The sequence below is a fragment of the Manis pentadactyla genome, chromosome 7, assembly GCF_030020395.1.
Source record: "Manis pentadactyla isolate mManPen7 chromosome 7, mManPen7.hap1, whole genome shotgun sequence".
Classification (NCBI taxonomy): domain Eukaryota; kingdom Metazoa; phylum Chordata; class Mammalia; order Pholidota; family Manidae; genus Manis; species Manis pentadactyla.
The window spans coordinates 25,662,422-25,681,716 of NC_080025.1; the positions used below are offsets into that span (position 1 = coordinate 25,662,422).

The 19,295-nt window shown below is 50.8% G+C and overlaps 1 protein-coding gene and 1 long non-coding RNA gene across 12 annotated transcripts in view; one reads left to right on the forward strand and one right to left on the reverse strand.

The window, feature by feature from the left end:
* Positions 1–1,338: 1,338 nt before the first annotated feature.
* Positions 1,339–3,096, reverse strand: LOC118935645 (uncharacterized). Its single transcript, XR_005033937.2, has 3 exons — positions 2,916–3,096; positions 2,065–2,221; positions 1,339–1,435 (listed from the first exon to the last, which is right to left on the reverse strand). It is a non-coding gene; the product is annotated as an uncharacterized LOC118935645 (long non-coding RNA).
* A 7,237-nt stretch (positions 3,097–10,333) lies between these two features.
* Positions 10,334–19,295, forward strand: part of FGFR1 (fibroblast growth factor receptor 1) — a 42,019-nt gene continuing 33,057 nt past the window's right edge. For 9 of the 11 annotated variants that reach the window (XM_036932202.2, XM_036932206.2, XM_036932204.2 and 6 more), the window contains exons 1-2: positions 10,334–10,466; positions 17,693–17,856. In XM_036932202.2, the coding sequence (XP_036788097.1) occupies positions 17,766–17,856 (91 nt within the window). In that variant the 5' untranslated portion in view covers positions 10,334–10,466; positions 17,693–17,765. Of the gene's footprint in view, positions 10,467–10,646; positions 10,759–17,692; positions 17,857–19,295 lie in introns of those variants that run through there. The other 2 variants (XM_036932212.2, XM_036932213.2) reach the window with 2 other exon arrangements.

Here is a 19,295-nt window from a genome sequence, read left to right on the forward strand (position 1 = left end):
ATGTAGCACCAGATCGGCCAGGGGTAAGCAGGTGCCCTCCCCCTGAGCTGTTACTGTGGTAACTAGAACATTTCGGGAACAGCTCCCGGCTCAGACCAGGAGCCCAGGCCCAGCATAGGACAGCTGCCTTGGCCCTCCAGCCACAGTGGGACTGTTTGGCAGGACTGGTGTCTGAGACAATGAGACCCATGTGACAGGCCCTAATGAGTCCCTTCTGGAATCCCACAGCAGCCAAGCAGCAGAGACCTCCTCCCTCAGGTTCCTCCTGTGCTTCTCTCCCCCCATTTTCTCTTCTTCCTAGTCATCTTTGACTTTTAGATACTCCAGTTCTCCAGTTCCCTTTTGACCTCTTCTTTCTCCTCCATGCCCCTATTTCTGTTCTGTCTTCTGCCATGCCCTGTGACACACAAAATCACCCTCACCCAAGTCGCGTGGCCACCCCACTCCTGGGTCTCCGAGTTCAACAGCTCTTCCTCCACGCAAGAACCACCTGTCCCTTTCCTGCCACCCCCGCCCCGAGGATACTGCTTTTAAATCATGCTTTCCCTGCTGCTGGGAGTGTGGGGGAGTCAGCAAGTTTCGTGATTGGAAATAAAAGCACCTGTAATGTAAGTTAATTGTAAGTGCCACTATTTCCCTCGAACTCTGAAGTTCCCGGGCACCAGCAAGATGACTTTGTGCTGCCATTAAGGAGAACTGGGAAGGTCCAACCCCAAAGGTGCTCAGTGGGTTCCATCTGCCTTCCTGCTCTCCCTGCCTGGGTTTGCAGTGAAAGGGGCCACGAGCAGATAATCTGGCAATGGGGCTGATCCACCCTGGGCATGAGGTCATGTCTGCAGCACCTCTTGGGTGCCTTCCCTGCAGCCCGGTTGGCTGGCTGGCTACTTGGTGTGTAAGAAGCCCCACTGCTGGGAAGGGTTAGCCTCTGCCTCGCCTGCTTGTCTTCACCACGCACCCCTTGCCTGCACTCCCCACCCCCATACACCTCTGAGGAACAAGAGCTGAGGAAAAAATCAGCCTTGATGAATGGGGATCATGGGGCTCTATGTTTTACAAAACACGGTCAGGAAATACTGAGGGTCCTCTTGCATTCACTAGGGGATCCCCTAGAGAAGGCTAAGGCTGTGGAGGAGGGATGCAGGGGGCCTTTTGAGAGCAGAGCAGCAGGTTCTGTCCAGGAGAGAAGTGAGGCAGAGGGCAGAAGCCAGGCCCGGGGACACTGCGGGTACTCCGTGAAGCTTTAGCTTCACTTCATCGTTTAAAACCTGGCTGTGAGGCACAACGAGGAGACTCGGAGGGCAGAGATGCAGAGAGATTGCCAGAGCTTATTGAGAAAAAGGAATCTGAGACTCGCCGATCTGTTGCATTCTCCTTGGCTGCTCCCTTTTTACTCCCCGTCTCCATCCTTTGCCTTTTCTATCTCTCTTTAGGCAACCTGGGTGGGTATGGGGGCCAATGAAGACTGCTGAGAAAAAGGAAGGAAAGGAGGGAGGAAGGCTCTGCTTCCACTGACCCAAATGGGGATAAATCTGCGCAAAGCTTTGTCACCGCCCAGTGGGGTGGCAAGCCTGACGCCCACCCGCCCACCCGCCACGGGTCTGAATGTTAAGCTAGAACACTGTTGACCCCTTCTTCCCCACTGGTGAGTCCTGATACACTGTACAGTAAAGGCAGTCCTGCACTGTAAAGGCCACATTTAGAGGGCACCTACTATGTGTCAGGCACCATGTGCAGAGCTGTAGATGGATTGTTTTTTATAGCCTTACAACCCTATGCATCCCTTTTACAGTTGAGGAAATCAAGGCCCAAAGAAGCTGCTCAATTTGCCAAGGTAACAAAAGAAAAAACTCATTTGCTGGACAGACCGATGCTTACCTAGCCCGAGGGGGGGCACTGGAAAGTCAGTAAAGCAAAAGGCTAAGGAGGTCTCTGGTTATTCTGTTTTTTTGATCCAGGCGAGAGAAAGTCTTACTTAGATCCTCCAACGGGCTTTAGAGTTTAAATAAAAAGCCACCTGAAGCAGAAACAGGAAAAGGAGGGCAGGGAGGAGGCTTGATCACTCACCAGACTCAGGACAAAGTGCCTTCAGCCAGGGCCAGGGGCCACACAACCTGCGATCTGGAGAGAACTGAGCATGCATTCATTGTCCTGGTGTGTTCCCAGCAATTCCCTACCTGTCACCAACACTCTGTTCTTTGCTGCCACCAGCACATGATCTGATCTGGAAGAAAAGAAAGGGAGTGGAGTCTCTGTGGAAACAAACGTCGTCAAATGTCCTGGCTCCCTTCCCGGAGCTCTGATAAAAACGCAGGAGGGAAGAAGTCACAGCGCTGAGCCCACATCAGCCAGTCTTCCTGAGTGCCCGTTCAGTCACCAAGAGAGGGCTTGGGGGCTTCAGAGATCATGGCCAGGGTGCTGCCATGGACGGTGGCCCACCTGGTGGTGGTAGGGGGGGGCGACAGGCTTAGTGGCACACAGGGACATGAAGTATGAGCCGGGGACTGGTGGTCTTCCTGGATTGTTCTCTTCCTTTGCCGTGACATTCACCTTTTTGCCCTAATGAACTTTCTCCCTGATTGTTTTAATAATGTTTACCACATTTGAAACCTTGGTTTGGAGTCAAAGTGAAGGACAGCTCTAATTTGGACAACTAGAGACCTGAATTATCCTCTTGGGAAAGTGGAAGGCAGGGAGGGTGGCTGCTTCTTTATAGAGGTGAGGGAACACTGCACCCAAACAGGAGTCTCTGGTGAAACGAGGCTGAAAGTGACATAAAAGTCCAAACCATTTCTCTAATCAGAACGCTGTCCCTTGCTCCTCTGCTCAGAACTTTGAAAGACAGAGATGGAATTTTAAGTGGGTGGGAGTAGAAAGTATAGAAAAAGATTAAAATGAGAAATATACTTTAAATATACCCAGCAGAAAACACATTTGACTGGAAAGATCCTTTCCATCTCAATTCTGTGGCTTATTCATAACAGAGGTACCGTGACTTCCCACAGTCTCTGCTCTGGCCCGTTGAATCTCCTTCAAAAGGCCTTCCATATTTTCACCAGTCCTCTTTCCGCGTGAACTCAAGCACCAAACCTCCAACAGGACCAGTCGAACTTGAGCAGAATGATCTGAAACCTAGTGGCACCCCTGAGGGGCACTGACACTTGGGCCAGCAGGTGTCAGGTTTCAGTTCTTTTTTTTTTTTTTTGGCTACCACCACACACACACACAGTCACAAGATCCCACAAGGCAGAACTTTTTTAGAAAAACTAGCCCTGGTGTTGATTCAAACAGACTAGTAACAAGTTCTGCTCATACTGTTGCTAACTTCTTCTTTCAGTAATTGACTGTTTTAAGGAAAGAGCAGTTTTAAATTCACTTCTGTAGACGTTGTTCATCCCGAGGTGAAGTCGTTGGCAACGGAGGTTCTGGAGTCAGACTGGATTTGCAGCCTTGCTTCCTTACCTTACAACTCATGGGTCTATTTAGCTACTCTGAGCCTCAGTTTCTGACCTGGGAAATGGACAATAACCATACTGTCTATCTCATTGTTGTGAGGTTTAAATGAGATGACCTGTGTAAAAACGTTTAGCGAGATAGGTTCACAGTAAACACTCATTGAATATTACCGACTATGGCCTTAAAACAAAACATTTTTTTCTAAAAGCCTCAAGCAGAAAGATCAAATCTAACACTGCTATTTGGGTTTTCTATACGCTTCTTAGAAAAGAAGTTCACATGCTTGGAAATCTATCAAACAAGTGGCTTTAGAAACACGAGTGAATTAGTAGCCTCTATCTAGCCTGAGTAAGAAACTTCCTGGAAGACCTAAGAGGACCCACCAGCCATCCAGATTGCTTTCTAGATAGCCCCAGAATCCGCCCACTGACTCAGCAGAGAAATGCCTGTACCCCCACTTTAGCTGCTGATCCCAGCCAAGTGAGGTCAGCCGGGGCCCTGTGGGAGAAGGTCAGGCTTCTGACTCAGGCAGGCATGGAAGAAAGCATCAGGCTTCAGGAAAGACTAATGGTTAAGCCTCCAGCCCTGAACCCAAAGCATTGTTCATCATCTGAGATTTCAGAACGTCAGCTCTCAAGTTGTCTCTCTCTTCAGAAGAGGGGCCAGCTGGCGGGGTGGTTGAGGTCATGGCCACTGTGGGTAACATTAAGAGTGTCTTGTGGAGACCTGAGAGTGGCCACTTAGATGCTGTCCAAAAGGACTTGCATTTGGCAGGGCATTTCTTCATGATCTCTCTCCTTGCCTAAAGATGCAACCAGATTGCTCAGGGCATGTTTGCTTTTTCTAAACATGCAATTATTATTATTATTATTATTATTATTATTATTATTATTATTATTATTTTGCTGATGATAAAAGTAGTACATGGTCTCGGCCAGGGTGCCTTTGAGCAAGTTAGAAGAAGGTGCCACTTCCTGTGCAGCAGCACATGGAATTTCAGCCCCTGACACACTCGGACCCAGGACACAACCTACTCAACCATACAGATGATCCCGTAAACATACTCCTTGCAAAATATTCAAACAGTAAAAAGTTATGTAAAAAAGAAGTATAAGCCTCCTATAATCACATCCCAAATAAAACCACTTTTAAGAGTTTGATTAATAGACTTTATTCTGTAAAATAACACAAAATAATGCAATTCAATTGGTGGGGGGGACACAAAGACATATGATGAAATTTTGAAATAGTGCCCAAGGGCATAGTCTAAAAGTCCCCTTCCCAACCCTGAAAGCCTAGTCATTCAATTTGCCAGTTGCATATGTGTGAGTTTTCTTCCAGGAAATCTACATACAGATAAGCACATATGTATGTAGGTATCTGTGTGTGTGAGTGTGTTCCTGTTGGTTTTTATGCAAGTAATCACATATATATGCTCTTCCACTTCCATACTGGTACATATAGATCCATTTTATTCCTTTTAACAGATACACTATTTTCCATTTGCAAATGTACTAAGATTTATTTCTCCAAGTCTATTATGAATCGGTCAGGTGATGGACATGTATAGATTGTTTTCAGTGTTTTGTAGCCACATTGTTGCAATGATTATCACTGTGTATATATTATATACACATGTCTATCTATACATATGCAAGGATATCTGTATATTAAATTCCTAGAAGAATTACTGAGTCAAAGAGTATGTAAACCATGTACCTATTAAATGTTGATAAATATTATCAAAGGGCCCCTCCCCTACACCTTTGTCTTCCAGTCTTTTAAAAAGCATATCTACTTTTTCCAACCTATCTGGGAGAACACTGTCTATTTTTAAACTCTCTTCCTCTCTGACCTCACCCACCCCAGTATCACCAAAAGCTCTTAACGACCCAGGAGAAGTCATCTGCAACTTTATTAGCATATCCTTGGATGGAATCCATTTCAAAGGTGAATCCTCAAGTATCTCAGTTCTAACCATGGCACTTTGATCTGTCCCTAGGCAGGCCAGAAACTTAAGGTCCTTACTGCTGGGGAGTCCTCAGAAATGCAAATTGTCCACTGTTCTCCCTCTGCCTCTTCTGTCACCTCGGGAGGGCCCAACACAGTGCTTTGGATGAGTGGCTCTCACCAGGAGAGGGTTTGTAAGTTGGGGTCAGAAAGAGAGGATAGGTTAGGGGGGCCTGAAGAAAAACAGCGAACAAAAGCCCTGGGTAGGCAGCGAGCATTCTGAAGGGAGTCTGGAACCTACACAAGGGATCCTGGCTGCTGGAAGCCTTGTTTAACATCTACATACATGTTCATGTTGATTTCTTCTTGTTTCACAGTAAAACCTATAACAAAAGGGGCTGCTTATCTCGGGGGCCAGCAAGGAAGTGGGAACTAGTGGGAAAAATATATCCTTTTCTGTAGCTGGTCTTGTGGGACAGAGAATCCTAAGACAGTGGTAACCGGAGGACAACTTCACAGTGACACCTGGAAAATAGGCTCTAGGTGAGGCATCTGGGATCCAAGAAAAGTTCTTGAGCTGAAAAAAGAGCAGTGGCTACTGTTTATTGAGCACTTACTATGAGGTAGGCACTAAGCCAAGCGTATGACATGCATTCTCATTAAATCCCTCCAATAGTCCTGATGAGGAACAGGTACTATTTTCACCCTTATTTCACCACTGAAGAAACAGAGTCGAGTAAAGGAATTTGCCCAGGATCACAGAGCCAGAAAGAAGTGGTAGAATCAAGACCTGTTTGACCCCAGAGATACAGTTCGTTTCTTCAGAACAAGATAATACAGAAGCTCCAACACTCCGCGTGCACTCCGCAGTCCTGCCTTCCTCAATGACACCAAATGAGTTTGTGGATTTTCACATGCTGTTTATCACCTTTCAAGATTTCAGGCATCCCTTCCCCTGAATTGTCTCCTTCCCGGGTCCCTCCCCTAGCCACCCTGAAGGTGCCCCTGGGATGGCACTACTTGTGATGTCTGGTCTCCACCACAAGACCAGAGCCCCCTGAGACTGCGCCCCCCTCTCCTCCATCTTTGAATCCACTGTGCCCTGCCCGGTGCCTGCCCCATGAGAAGTGCCACCCCAGCGCCCACCCCAGTGCTCAGTGACTGACTGTTGCCTTTCAGCCGACAGGCCAAGCTGCTGCTACCACCAGCTCCCTTTTGCACTCCTAGTTGGTAGGAGGGAGTGAAATGTTGTTTACAAAAACACCACGCCAAGCAAGACCCTCCCTTTCCTGATATGCTGGAGCTGTGCTGAGAACAGCCGGGGGTCACCAAATGGCAGCCAGATGGTAACTGACTGCGGCTGCCTAACTCCAGGGGCCTGAGGCAAAAGGCTTGGCCGCCCCACCTGCTCCCAGGGACCTGTGAACAGCCACTTGGTAGGGAAAAACCCAGACGGTTCCCCTCCTCCTGAATCCCATCCCACAACCAGCTCTCAGAGCTGAACCTCGGTGATTCCCTCCAGGCTGAGACTCCCAAAGCTGCTGGAGCAGCTCTCTGGCCCAACCTGGACCCAGAGGTGTGAACTCCGCAGTAAGTGGGGGTGCTCAGACCTGCTGGAAACAGCTGAGCCCTAAAATAACTGAATTCAGATGGAGCAGGGGGGTCCTGGGGAGCGACGAGGGGCTCCCTTTTACGTGGAAGAACTCCAGGACACAAGTAGCTGGAGGAGGAAGAGGGAAGGGATTTTCTGCAGTGTTCCCAAACAAAGAGAACTGATTGGGCTTTGGGGAGAGCTCTATTTCCCTCCGACTCATTCAGCACGGTTCCCCTCCGCCCACAGGCCCGGGAGCAACAGGCCCCCAACTGGTTATCAGGTCCTCCAGCGTGAGGGCCTTTGTCTCCCCCTCAGACATCAAGCTGGCAGGGCAAGGGGCCTACAAATCCTCCCTGACCCTCCCAGCTCTTTGTTATCTCAAAGGGAAGATTACATTTCTGTGTGGGGAGGCAAGGTGCCAGGAGTCCTCAGAGCAGGACAGAGGCAGGCGGAGCTGCCAGCTGACCCCTGTGGCCGCTCAAGCCTGCCCTGGGGATGCTCTCCCCGGACTGGCCTGGGGCCTGTCCTGAAGTGGGGGTCTGCATTTCAGAAAGAGGAGGGGGGAGGAGTGGCCCAGATCGGGGTGGGGGAACCTGGGCTGGAAGGGTAAAAAGCGGCCAGCTCTCAATTATTCAGGAGTCATGTCTGTGACCTGTGGACAGCCTGTTCCTTCCCTGGGTTTCTCACCTTCTCCACTCCGCTGTCTTTGGCTGTTTCCCCGAAAACTGGGGGAGGCGGAGAGGACTATCAAGTTGGTCACTTGCTTTCATTTTGCTTTCTTGATGAATTTATACAGAACTATGTTCAGCAGCAAATCTATGACACTCAACACCGAACAGACTGGTGTTAACTCATTCTCTTCCAGTTTAAATCAAGGACACATTCTTCAGCCTCTTCTTTTGGGTTCAAGATACCCCTAAAATGCTTCCAAATCAAAAGAAAGAAAAGGGTGGGTTAAAAAAAAACCCTGTTTAGAAGAATCACAGAAAGTAAGGGTGATAGCCTCTTACAGCAATAAAGTAGGAAAATAGCAGTTGGACGTTTACATTAAATACTGGCTGGCTTGTCTTCCCAATTAAATTGTTCCCCTAATAGAGTCTACTACCAACAAAGAAATATGAAACACCTCCTGATTAGAGTCCCAAGCTAGGTCAGATAGATAGGATCAGTTTAGAAACTAGTTAGAGAGAAAGAGTAAAAAAGACAAGTGGCATTATGTTAAATATCAATTCAGTGGGATATTCCAGGTCAGTAGGGTTCCAGGGGTCCACAGGGCTGGGATGTGCAGGGAAGGCCTCTCCAATGGGAAGGGGTATGACTTTGGCCTTCTTACAGGTCTGGAGTGAGCATTATTTAAAATGAAGAAGGCCCAATGAGTGGGCAGCTAATATGGAGAGTTTGATCAGGAGCTGAAGGGCTGAAGAGTAGGGAGATAGACCTGTAGGGGGGATAACCCTATAACCATGACTGAAGTTCATTTATCCACAATACTTGAGTTCCTACTTTTTATTTAATTTTTAATTTAGTCATTCATTCAACAAATATTTATTGAATATACACTCTTTGGTCAGTCCGTAAACATTGACTGAGCTCCTACTGTGTAAATGACACTGAATTGGTCACTATTCTTCCACTTGCTGATCAATTAGAGAAATAACTTTGAGATCTTTTCCTCAAATGTAAGGAGGGTGGTAATCTCATCCAGGAATGAAGCTTCCACAACCCTGTGGGCTTTGGTTGAGTGGGGCTGAGGGAAGAGGCTCTAACCATTTTTTAAGTGACTTCTCTTTGTGTAACTTTGGTGCACTAACATGGGTAATTTTATTTGATTTTCATGACAGCCTTTGGAGGGGGAAATATATATATGTCTTGATTTTTTCAGATGCATGGCTTGTCCAAAATCAAACAGTTCATAAGTAGGGGATCAGAATGGGGGCATCTTTCATACCTAGTATGGCACACTTCTTCCCCCTACAGGGGCCCCAACCTGGCACCAAGATAGCTTTAAAAAAAAATGCAGACTCTTGGCTCTTTCATGGGACTTGAGATTCCTCAAGTCTGAGCAGGACCAAGAGTTTGTGTTTTTCAGAAGTTCCCAGAGGACTCACGGAAGACCTTGGGGAAAGGGCATTTCAGCTACTTTTCCTAGAATTCCACAAGGTACTAGTGTGTACATTAGGTGGGCTCTGATTAATTTCCTAACCAACACAGCCCCAACTCCCACCACTCACTCTTTGCTTTCTAAAATTCATTGCAAGCTGAAGACTGCTGGAAGGCAAGAATGGCACTGTGGGGTTAACAGGGCCCAGCTTCCTGGGACCAGGAAACCCTAACTGTGGTTGGGGAAGGTGAGGTGGAAGAAAAGGGTCTGAGGGGGGGATCAGTACCCTCATGAATAACAACTCTCTGTATTTATTGGGTGTTAACTATGTGCCAGGCCGTCAGTTAATCCCTAACTCTAAATGGAAAGCACTTAGTATCCCCGTTTTACAGATGACAAAACTGAGATTTGGAGTGAGATCATTTCCCCAAGGGAAATGGGCACTGGCAGGCTCCAAAGCCTGTGCTGGCGTGTACAACCAAGCTCAGGATGCCCCCAGACTGCTAATCTGCCACGGCCTGAAATTCGGGCGCCTACCTGGCGGGGTTCAGACTGAGGGACAAGCGCGGCAGAGGAGGCCGGCCCCGCGGGAAGGAGCGGGCAGCGCGCTCGCGGCTTCTCGGGACTACAAGGCCCAGCAGGCAGCGGCAGGGGGAGGAGGAGGAGGTGGTACCAGCGCGGGTGGGAGTGAGCCAGCCCTCGCGCCTCGCCGGCGCACAGCGCTCGGAGCGCTCCTGCGGGCACTGCTGCGGCGGCCTCGGCGGCGGCGGCGGGCGGCGAGCGGGAGCCCTGACTCCGGTCCCGCCGCAGCGCGCGGAGAAGCCCGGGCTGTGCCCAGCGCTGGGCGGCCACGTCCGGGCTGGACCGAGACGCTGCCTAGCGCACTGCGGCGCCCTCGCCTTTCCCGGCCGCGAGCGCGCGCCGCAGCGGAGAGAGCGGCGGAGACCGCGGACTTGCTGCGGTCCGCGGGGCGCCCCGCAGGGCGCTCGGTCCCAGGGCGGCAGTCGGGCACGCCGCGGCGCCGCGGCCCCGCAGGGCGATGGAGCCCGGGCGGCCCGGGGCGTGAGGCACCGCCGCCCGGTTCCGGAGAGGGGCCCGCCGGGTCTGGAGACCCCGGGCGGCGGGCGGGAGCCCTCCCCCCGCCCCGCCTCCGGGGCACCAGCTTCGGCTCCATTGTTCCCGCCCCGACCGGAGGCGCCGAGCCCCGAGCGCCACTGGGAGCTGAGCGCCGGCCGCGGGGCTCGCGCCGCCCTGCCAGGATCCGAGCGGAGCCCGGGGGCGGCGGGCCGGAGCCGGGGACGCGGGCGCCCGCCCGCCCGCACAAGCCACGGCGGACTCTGCTGAGGCGGCCCCGCCGCGCCGAGTGAGGTAAGAGCCGCGGCGCCCGCGGACCCGGGGCGGGCTTGGCGTCCCAAGCGGACCCGGCGCCGGAGCCTCCTTTGCCCGCGCGCTGCCCCCGCCGCAGCCGGTCGGGTCCGGCGCCTCCCTCCGCCCCCGCCTCCCTCCCAGGCGCTCGGAGCCCCCCTTTGTCTCCCCTCCCATCTCTCGGCTCGCGTCGCCTTCGGCGCCCCCTCCCCGCTCTCGTCCCGCCGCTCCTCCTGCTGCCCAACTTTTCCGCCAACTCGCGCCGGGGAGCGGGCGACGCGCCGGCGGCTCGGCGGTGAGTCGGGGAGGGGCCCGGCCGGGGCGGCGGCGGCGGCGCTCGGTCTCCCCGGCCTGGGGAGGAGGGCGGGAGTGGGCAGCGAGGTGGGGAGTGTGTGTGTGCGCGCGTGTGTGTGTGTGTGCGCGCGCTGCATTCCACTCCATGTCCTTTTAGTCCACTAGTGCGGACTCACCCCAGTTCCGCAGGTGGAACGCTAAAAATCCGGGGTGTTTCTGAGGCCCTTTCCACCTCCCGGGAAATCTGGGGTCGCGGTTGGCGGGGGTGGACGGGGTCTCGGAGAGGGAAGGAAGTGGAGGGGTAGGTTAGCTTCTCTTGGAATAGGTTTTAAGGAGGTGTCGTCACCAAATGGCTGAATCCGCTGGAGTGGAGAGCGAGAAAGGAATTCCCTTTTCCAGAGGGGGTTATCTTCTCCTGAGCCGCACTCTGAAAGGGTCGGAAGTTTGTGGAAGGGGAGGGCGCCCGGCGGGGGAGGCTCGGCCCCCGGACCGGGTCGGGGGGAGGGGAACGTTCAGTTCCATTCTGGTTCTAGGAGGTGGGGGAAGGGATGAGGGTTTTTGTCCGGTGCGGTTCCCTCCACTGCGATGTTTGTTACTCCTCGGGCCCCGCGCCCCCTCCCGTTATATTCGGGGTTGGGAGAAAAGGGGCTAGGACCCTCATTTGCAAAGGAATCTACCGAGGTTGTAGATGGAGATCATTTAACACATATCGTATGAAGACAGCCAGACTACCTTTGGGCGGCGGCGGTTGGGAGCAAAGCTTGCTTTTCCTTTCTGGGCCAAAGAAGCCCATTAAAAACTGTCTGCGGTGTCTTTCTCCCTCAACACGTTTACCCCCATTTTCCAGCTGTGGCAGCCGCATCTGGTTCCGTTTCACCCCACGCCGCAGCCACATTAACATCCCTTCCCCCTCTCCCAGATTAAGACTGGGATTCTTCAACTTGTCCTTACCACCTACGTCCCTCGTTAGAATTCCTTGAGGCTTGGAGATGGGGCGTTGGGATTTGGGGAGAAAAGAAAGTTACCCTGGAGTCCAAGTTATTTAGGATCTGATGGAGGTGGTGCTTTCTAGATTGTGCGCAAAGGAAGGCATCGTAGAAGATGGGGCAACTGTTTTAGGGGGGTGGCACTTGAGAAAGGCGCCTCTGCCGGAGGTGGCCTTTTTGGCCATGGGTCTGACTGGGTCTGACCCAGAACTATCCATCCAGAAGTTTCTGGAACCAAAGCACTGCTGGCTCGTCCCTGCAGTTACAGCTGGAGCAGCGGGTGCGTCTGGTCGGCCCGAAGCCCAGCGTCGGGTCTCCGGCCGCCCGGCGGCGGCGGCGACAGTGGCGTCACGCGTCCCTTCTGCACACTCCCGGGAGCCCGCTTGGGCGCAGCGGCCCGCGGCGTGTCGGGGGCGGGGGCTGTCGCCGCCAGAGGCTCTCCCGGAGGGCTTTTAAGGAGTTGTTTGGGCTGCAACCCTCGGAAACTGAAGTGGGATATTTGACCATTTAAACAACGGCTACAGGTTTGAAAGCAGGAGTTGCGTTGTTGAAGTTTTTTCCACACCTACCTTCGAGGTAGGAAAGCACCTTAAGGCCCAAGGTTTCAGGAGGGTGGGGCGACTTGGTCTCTCACCCTCTCCTTTCCAGCCTCTTTCAAATTGAAAACACTTCTCTGGTTTCCTCCTTGGGGCGGCAGTTTTGGAGGCTGTAATGAAATCGCACTTTCTCTAGACATGGTAATTAAGGTGACTGTTTCCTCCGCAGATGTGCCCTGCTCTTTGCACCTCCGGACCAGGTCTTTTTTTGGAATACCATCTAAATTGTAGAGCCTTAGCCTTGAGACTGTTTAGCGGAAAGTGGCCATTTTCCCTCCTTGGCCCAGGCTCCCGGTTTCCTCCGTAGAGGCTTTCAAAGCTCAGTAGCAGGACCCCTGGGACGTGCCTCGGTCGGACTAATTACCCCCAAGCCGGGGTCATCTCCCTTGCTTTCAGTGACTGAGGGGGAGCTATCGCCCATGGTCGTGCTTGCCGGCCGCCCTAACTACTTGTTTACATATTTCACTCCAGTTGGTTGGGAGAGGCTTAAGGGCTGCCGCCGACTCCCGAAGGAGCACGGGGTGTGGGTATAGGGGAGGCTGCTGGGGCCTGGCTCCAGCTGGGATGGTTACGGGCTGCATCAGTGACGAGCTCCTTGAAATATTTGTTGCATTTACTTAGTCATAGCTGAGCGTCAGCTTTTTAATGAGGGTCATCCGGATGGAGAGCCACTTGGACACGTGTGCCTTCACTGCCTATACTTTTACCATGCCCGGAGAAATGCCCACTTTGGAGGCGTTTTCACAAATGGGATCTGGGCCAGAGGAGGCACCACTTCCTTTGGTTCTCAAGGAAACAGTCTTGGGCGCTTCTTTTCCTTGCCCTCTGGCCATGGAGGATGTTAGAAAGTTCCATTTGGTGCCCTTAGGATAGCAAGTGAAGCGAAACCCCAGCAAGACTTGGAGAAGGAGCTTGGTAGATGCTGTTGACCCACCCCTTTGGAGGGAGAAGATCAGAGCCCTTCAGGCTCCCTAAGCCTGAGCTACAGCTGTATTCCTGTTAGACTCCAGAGGGCAGGGGGATTGAGTTTGAACACTGAGTAGAAAGACTTCAGCAATGGAGACCAAGGAAAATCCACGCATTTTTGCTTTAGTTGTGTGCTTTTTGTTTTCCCTGTTGACCTGAAACACTCCTAAAGCAAGAGCTTTGCTTCTGTGAGCTTGGAGTTTTAGCAGTCATGTTCTCTAAATGCTTTCTTCGTGTCTCCATTTTTAAATCTCTTTTTATCGAAATGGCTGTTAGTTAAGAGCGTCCTAGGAAAGTCTGAGCCTGTTGCTGCTGGAGGGAAGGGAGGCTGAGAGAATCACGTGAATGACTTGTTCTGAAAAGGCCTCACCTCACTTGAGATGCATTTAATTTCCCCTTGGGAAATTTGTCTGCATTTGTCTTCCCAAGAGCTTTGTAAAAGGTCTGAGTGCGCCAGGGACTGGTGGGAGTCCAGATGTAGCGCTTTAGAGGAGATTCTGGTATTTCCAGAGAGGATTAAAGACTTGGGCTAGGATATTTGTTTTTCCCCCTAAGGTTACGTCTCCCTTAAACAGAAATTCTCTCTCGCCACCACTCCTCTTTGCAATTAAGTAGGTTACGTTTGGTCCCCGCTCCCTGCGCCAAGTAAGTAGCTCTCACCTGGGTGAACAAGTCCCCGATGGTGGTGTGCTGTTAGCCCTTCTTGTCTTTGTAGATTATAGTGGAACAGTTACTACTACTAACTTTTTATATACCTCATTCCCAAGGATGTTTGGACACTTTTCTCAGAGACTCAAAATTTAAAAACAAGCATTTCCCTTGGAACAGCTGAAGTTTTGCAAGCTGAGCTGCATAACTTTTTTCAGATAGTTACTGGCCCTGCTACTCTCAACAGTGAGGAGAGAATGCTCACTTTTGGGAAAAGTGACCCATTTTGATTAAAAAGCCTTCTTCCCATCTAAAGAAATGAATGTTTTGGTGTTATTCTCTCAATTCCAAGGAATCAAAATGGTTAGAAAATGCCTCAGTGGTATGCTCTGCAATGGAGTTCGGCTGGCCACCAAGGGGTACTTGATTCTTGCTTTTCTCTGGTATTCTCAGCATCTTTTCTGCAAGAGTATCTATATAGTTTCTTTTCAGTCAGCCTTTCTTTCATTCCCTTATTCATCCAGTTTAATACATGTGTCATCGTCTGCTGTGTGCATATTGGATGCTACGTGTATTAGTAGCAGTGAGTCAGGCACAGGCCCTGCTCTTAAGGAGTTTTTGATCCCATGGTGCTTATCAGTTAATTTGTTTGTTTAGATTTTAGTAGTATATATATATTTTTTAACTCCATATATCCGAAATACTGTCTTTGGAACATGTGGCCAATATAAAAATTATTAATGAGACAATTTATGTTTTTTTAATACCACATTTTCAAAATCTGGTGTGTGTTTTTTATCTCTAGAAATTCCAAAATCACCCTAGCCACATTTCAGGTGCTCAGTAGCCACAAGTGGCTAGTGGCCACCATAAAGGACAGCTAGGTCTGAAGTATAGGGTTTGAAGATGGATGGTAAGCAATGCCTTTGTAAAGGTAGGAAGTTTGCCACCAATTACCAAATCTCCTGAGAGTGCCATGAAGGAGTGACTCAAAGCACAACATTTATAATAACTTACATTTTCAGTACTTGAAGCAGGAGAGAGCAGACACGTTGTCCCATGCTACCCATTTGCTCATACCCACCTATGACAGGCAGGGTGAATATTTCAGCCCCTTCTGTGAAGTGGGAAACTGGGGTGCTGGGTCCCCTGTCCTTTCCCCTGTGAGGACTCTGCAGAACCCAGGTGGAGTTGGGCTTTGAGTCACCAAGACCTGCAGATGGAAGAGGCTGAGGGAGGAACCAGCTGCAGGGTCTCCGAGGAAGCAGCTGTGTACACCTGCAAGGTTACAGGTCACATCTGTCAGGCAGCAAAGGAATGAGACTGTTCCTCTGGGATTTTAGGAATTCATTAATTAGTAGAATGAGAAGGAGGTGAGGTGAAGAAGGAGGTGGCAGGCCTGGGGTCCCAGACAGTACATGGACTTGTGGTTTGGGCCACTGTGTTTTCTGCAGGTTTGTGGAATGGGGTGTGTACCCACTGCTCCTTCCACAAGTTGGCGCCTGAAGACCGGGTTTTCTTAACGTCCTTGGTATTGCAGATGTGGTACTTGAAGCCCAGAGGGGAAGGAACAGAAGATTGGTTTGTACCTTTTCACAGGATGAGCCCCAAGAAGCTGCCAGATGAGTTTGAAGTGCATTGATCACAGAGCTGAAAGGGGGCAGTCTGCAGCCAGCCTGCACCTGTGAGGAGGTGGGCAGGCTTTTCAGGGGACAGAGTAGCAGAGCTAGGGAGGAAGCTTCCTGTCTATTATCTTGAAAACAAGCTTAATCTTCTCAGGATGATACCTCTATTTCCACTGAACGCTAAAAATTCATTAATTCCTCTGGCAGGTTCTAAGTGAGGTGACAGGCCTGCATTGCCTCAATGTATCTTTGGGAGGTAATGAGATGTGCCATGTGGTTTAGGGATGCCCTATGGCAAACACTGCTTCTGACCCAGGCCAGGGATCTTGCCCCATTCTATGTCCTTGATAGCATGTCTGCAACCTGCTTCCAAGGGTCTTTCTCTCCACCAAAGGACTGGAGACGCTGGGTACTCTCATTCCCAGAGTTACTTTGGATCTGTCCTTATTCATCTGGTGTCTTCATGGCACAGGATGCCCTTTGGAGAAAATAAGTCTGCAGCAGACAGATCCAGGTTGGAAAACCCTTATTTGCTGTCCTTTAGCATCTGAAAACCTGGATGTTGGGAGTCCTGGTGCCATTGCTTACCAGCTGCTCGTCCTGGGCAGAGCACTTCCCTTCTTGGAGTTTTAGTTGCCTCATTGCTAAAAGGAGAATAACAGTTCCTACCCCCCATAAGTGTATAGTGAGGAAGAAATGGAGTTTTGTAGTTACACATTTTACCTAGTACCTGCTTGGCACATAGTAGGCATTCAGTAAATATTTGTTCTATTCTGTCTCTTCTAGTCTCTTCCCTAAATTTAGAAAAATAAATGTTTATTTCTCCTTTGATTTGAGATCATTAAAAAACTTTAGTAAGCTTGGGAGGGAGCCATTGGTGGTACATGCATACTCCCATCGACAAGCACATTGAATGAAGCCAAGAATCTGGGGGGTTTTCTGCCAGCCGGGACTGAATCACCCACGGGGACTGACTCACTCATGGGCGGGGGGGCTGTCTAGCTGGGGGGCTGGGGGAGGCAGGGAAGCACCACATTAGGGCATGTTCCGGGGAAGTGGATTCTCTGAATAACTTGGATGGTTCCCTAGAGTATTTAGGACAAAAGCCACCTGGCCAACCCCACGTAGCCCCCGAGCAGTGCTCAGGAAGTCCTGCCACTTGGTAAATGTCTAGGAGTAACAATCCCTTATTCCTTAAGACCCTAGGGGGTAGTTTTAAATTTTGCCACTCCAAACCTGAGAAGGGTAAAGGGCTTTAGTCTGTGATTTGAATTAGGGTGGCATGAGCCACCTTTAAGTCAGTCTTTGCAAGAACCCTTCAGTTCTTCAGTATGTCTACCCCCCAACCCCAACACACACTTCTGAATTGATTTGTATGATATATTAACTGTCATCTTTGAGCAGTGGGGGGAACTGGGGCCACACCACGGTTCTGCACCAAGGCCCTCCCCAGGGTGGTGAGAGTTACGTTCTGTCTGTGAGGGAGGCTGGTAGGACCAGAGGTCCCTGTGATGTGTCAGTTTTAAAGAGAAAGAGAAAGAACCCTGGAGGTCACTAATTTCAGCTGCCTAACTGAGTAGGTCCAGAGAGGGTCAGCTTCTGGCTTGGCTCCTGTTTCCCAGTGCATGGCTTCTTCTGTCACGCATCTCATCTCTCTCTTTCCCGCGCCGAGGGGTTGGTTTGCCCTAGATGGAGCAAAGTCTGAGTCTTCGGCGCACTCGGCTTCTGCAGTCCCACCACACTGTATGAAACCCTTGCCTCTGAAGTACAAGAACTACTTGGGACTTTTCATGGGGCACTTCATTTTCCCAACACGAACAGTCCTGGGGTTTGGAGAACTTCATGATCATTTTCCAAACAAGGCTTGCTCAGAGTCCACACTGCAAATAATTACAGAGCTGAATTAAAGCACTCCTTTGTCTAATTGAAGCCTATAACCTCGAATTCGGCATTGAGGCAGGACCCCAGTTCTCTTCCTTGTGCCTTAAGGAGTAAGTTACTGCTTCAGGCGCTCTTGTGCCCAAGGTGACGGTGTGACATGCTTCACCTTTTCCTCCTCGCCCCCCGCCTCCATGTAGACCCTCCTAACCTCCTGGTTTTTCTTTCTCGAAAAGGAGGATCCAGCTCACGGCGGAGTCTCCATGGAGGTGTGGAGCCTGGTCACCAACCTCTAACTGCAGAACTGGGATGTGGAGCTGGAAGTGCCTCCTCTTCTGGGCTGTGCTGGTCACAGCCACGCTCTGCACTGCCCGGCCGGCCCCGACCTTGCCTGAACAAGGTAGGGATGCTCCAAGAGTCAGCCCACTCCTGGGCCTCAGAAAAAGGGCAGCCAGAACAGAGGTGGTGTGGTCGACAGGGAAGGCTCCACCCTTGGGGGGAGCAAAGGACTCCTTTTGAAGGAGAGACCCCCAGGATCATGGGCTGGTTGGGGCCTGGTTATAAGTGTATATCTGCATGTGTAACCAGCTTTAGCAGAGGTTGGTCACAAAGGCTAGTGACATCCATTTGCCAGTGGTGATGTGCTCAGCGTGGGTTTATGCTTGTCTCTTCCTGAGAAAAGAACTTATGATGGGAGCCCATCAGCCAGCTCCCAGCCTACATGATGTACAATGTGGGCCAGGCGGTGCAGTGGGGAGGGGCTGACCTATGAATGTGTTTAGAACTTGGATCAGACAGCAGGGGATTTGAGGCATGTGGGAGCTTCATAAAGACCTCTGGCTTCTAGAAAACTGTTCCAAAGATACATCTGTGAGGGTGGCAGTCCTAGTCTGGAGGCCTGCTGAGTGGGTTGCTTCGATTCTGTGCCCCTGGAGAGCTTTCGAAGAGATGGAGAACCAGGGAGCATCCTTAGGGCTTGGTTGGTGGTAGAGATCTAGAATTTGTTGAAATTCAGAAAGATTATTAGTAACGGGAAGGACTTGCTGTGCTGCTTATGGGATTTGTTGGCTTGTGAAAATGATTCATGGAGATGACAGGTACAGTGTACCTTGTGGCATTCAGCGGTCTCTGAGAGCTCAGATTTAGGCATTCCAGTTGCCAAAGGGTAACTGCTTGTGACTCGGTGGCTAATCACATAAATAGAGAAGGTTGATAGGCACTGGGTGGACACTCAGTGTGCAGGTCACATAGTGGCTGTGTTTCAAGAGCCATCAGTCTCAGCTGTCAGGATCCGTTTGAATGATGAATGAATAAGAATATTTGTCCACTTGTATGGTGATGGGGAAGGAGGGATGGGTGTGTGAGACTTTCTCCAGGGTGTACTTGGCTGGAGCAGACAGATTAATGTTGCATTCAGTAACAGAGCTGAAGGCAAGACCTGGAATGTGCTGGAGCCCCAAGGCAGAGAGATAGTCTCTGCCACAGGGTGCTCATTGTGGGGTAGTGGGGAGACAAGAGCAGAGGCAACTCAGTGCAAGACAGACCATTTTTAAACCATACAGTGGAGTTGCAAGAAAAGGCCATGGGGATGCAGAGGAAGAGAGGAGGAGAGAACATTTGAGGTTGGCCTAGAGGGTTGGGTTAGGGTTTGGAAGCAGGAAAGAAAGGACTTTCCAAGTGGAGCAGCATGAGTGAAGGTACAGAGGCAGGCAGGTAAGATTCATACAGAATGATTTGCCAGTGAGTAGGTAGCTGTGGGAAGTGATGCCTGGAAAACCTGGATTGAGTTGGCACATGGAAGGTCTTAAGGCCCTGCTAAGGAAACTGTATGTAGATGGG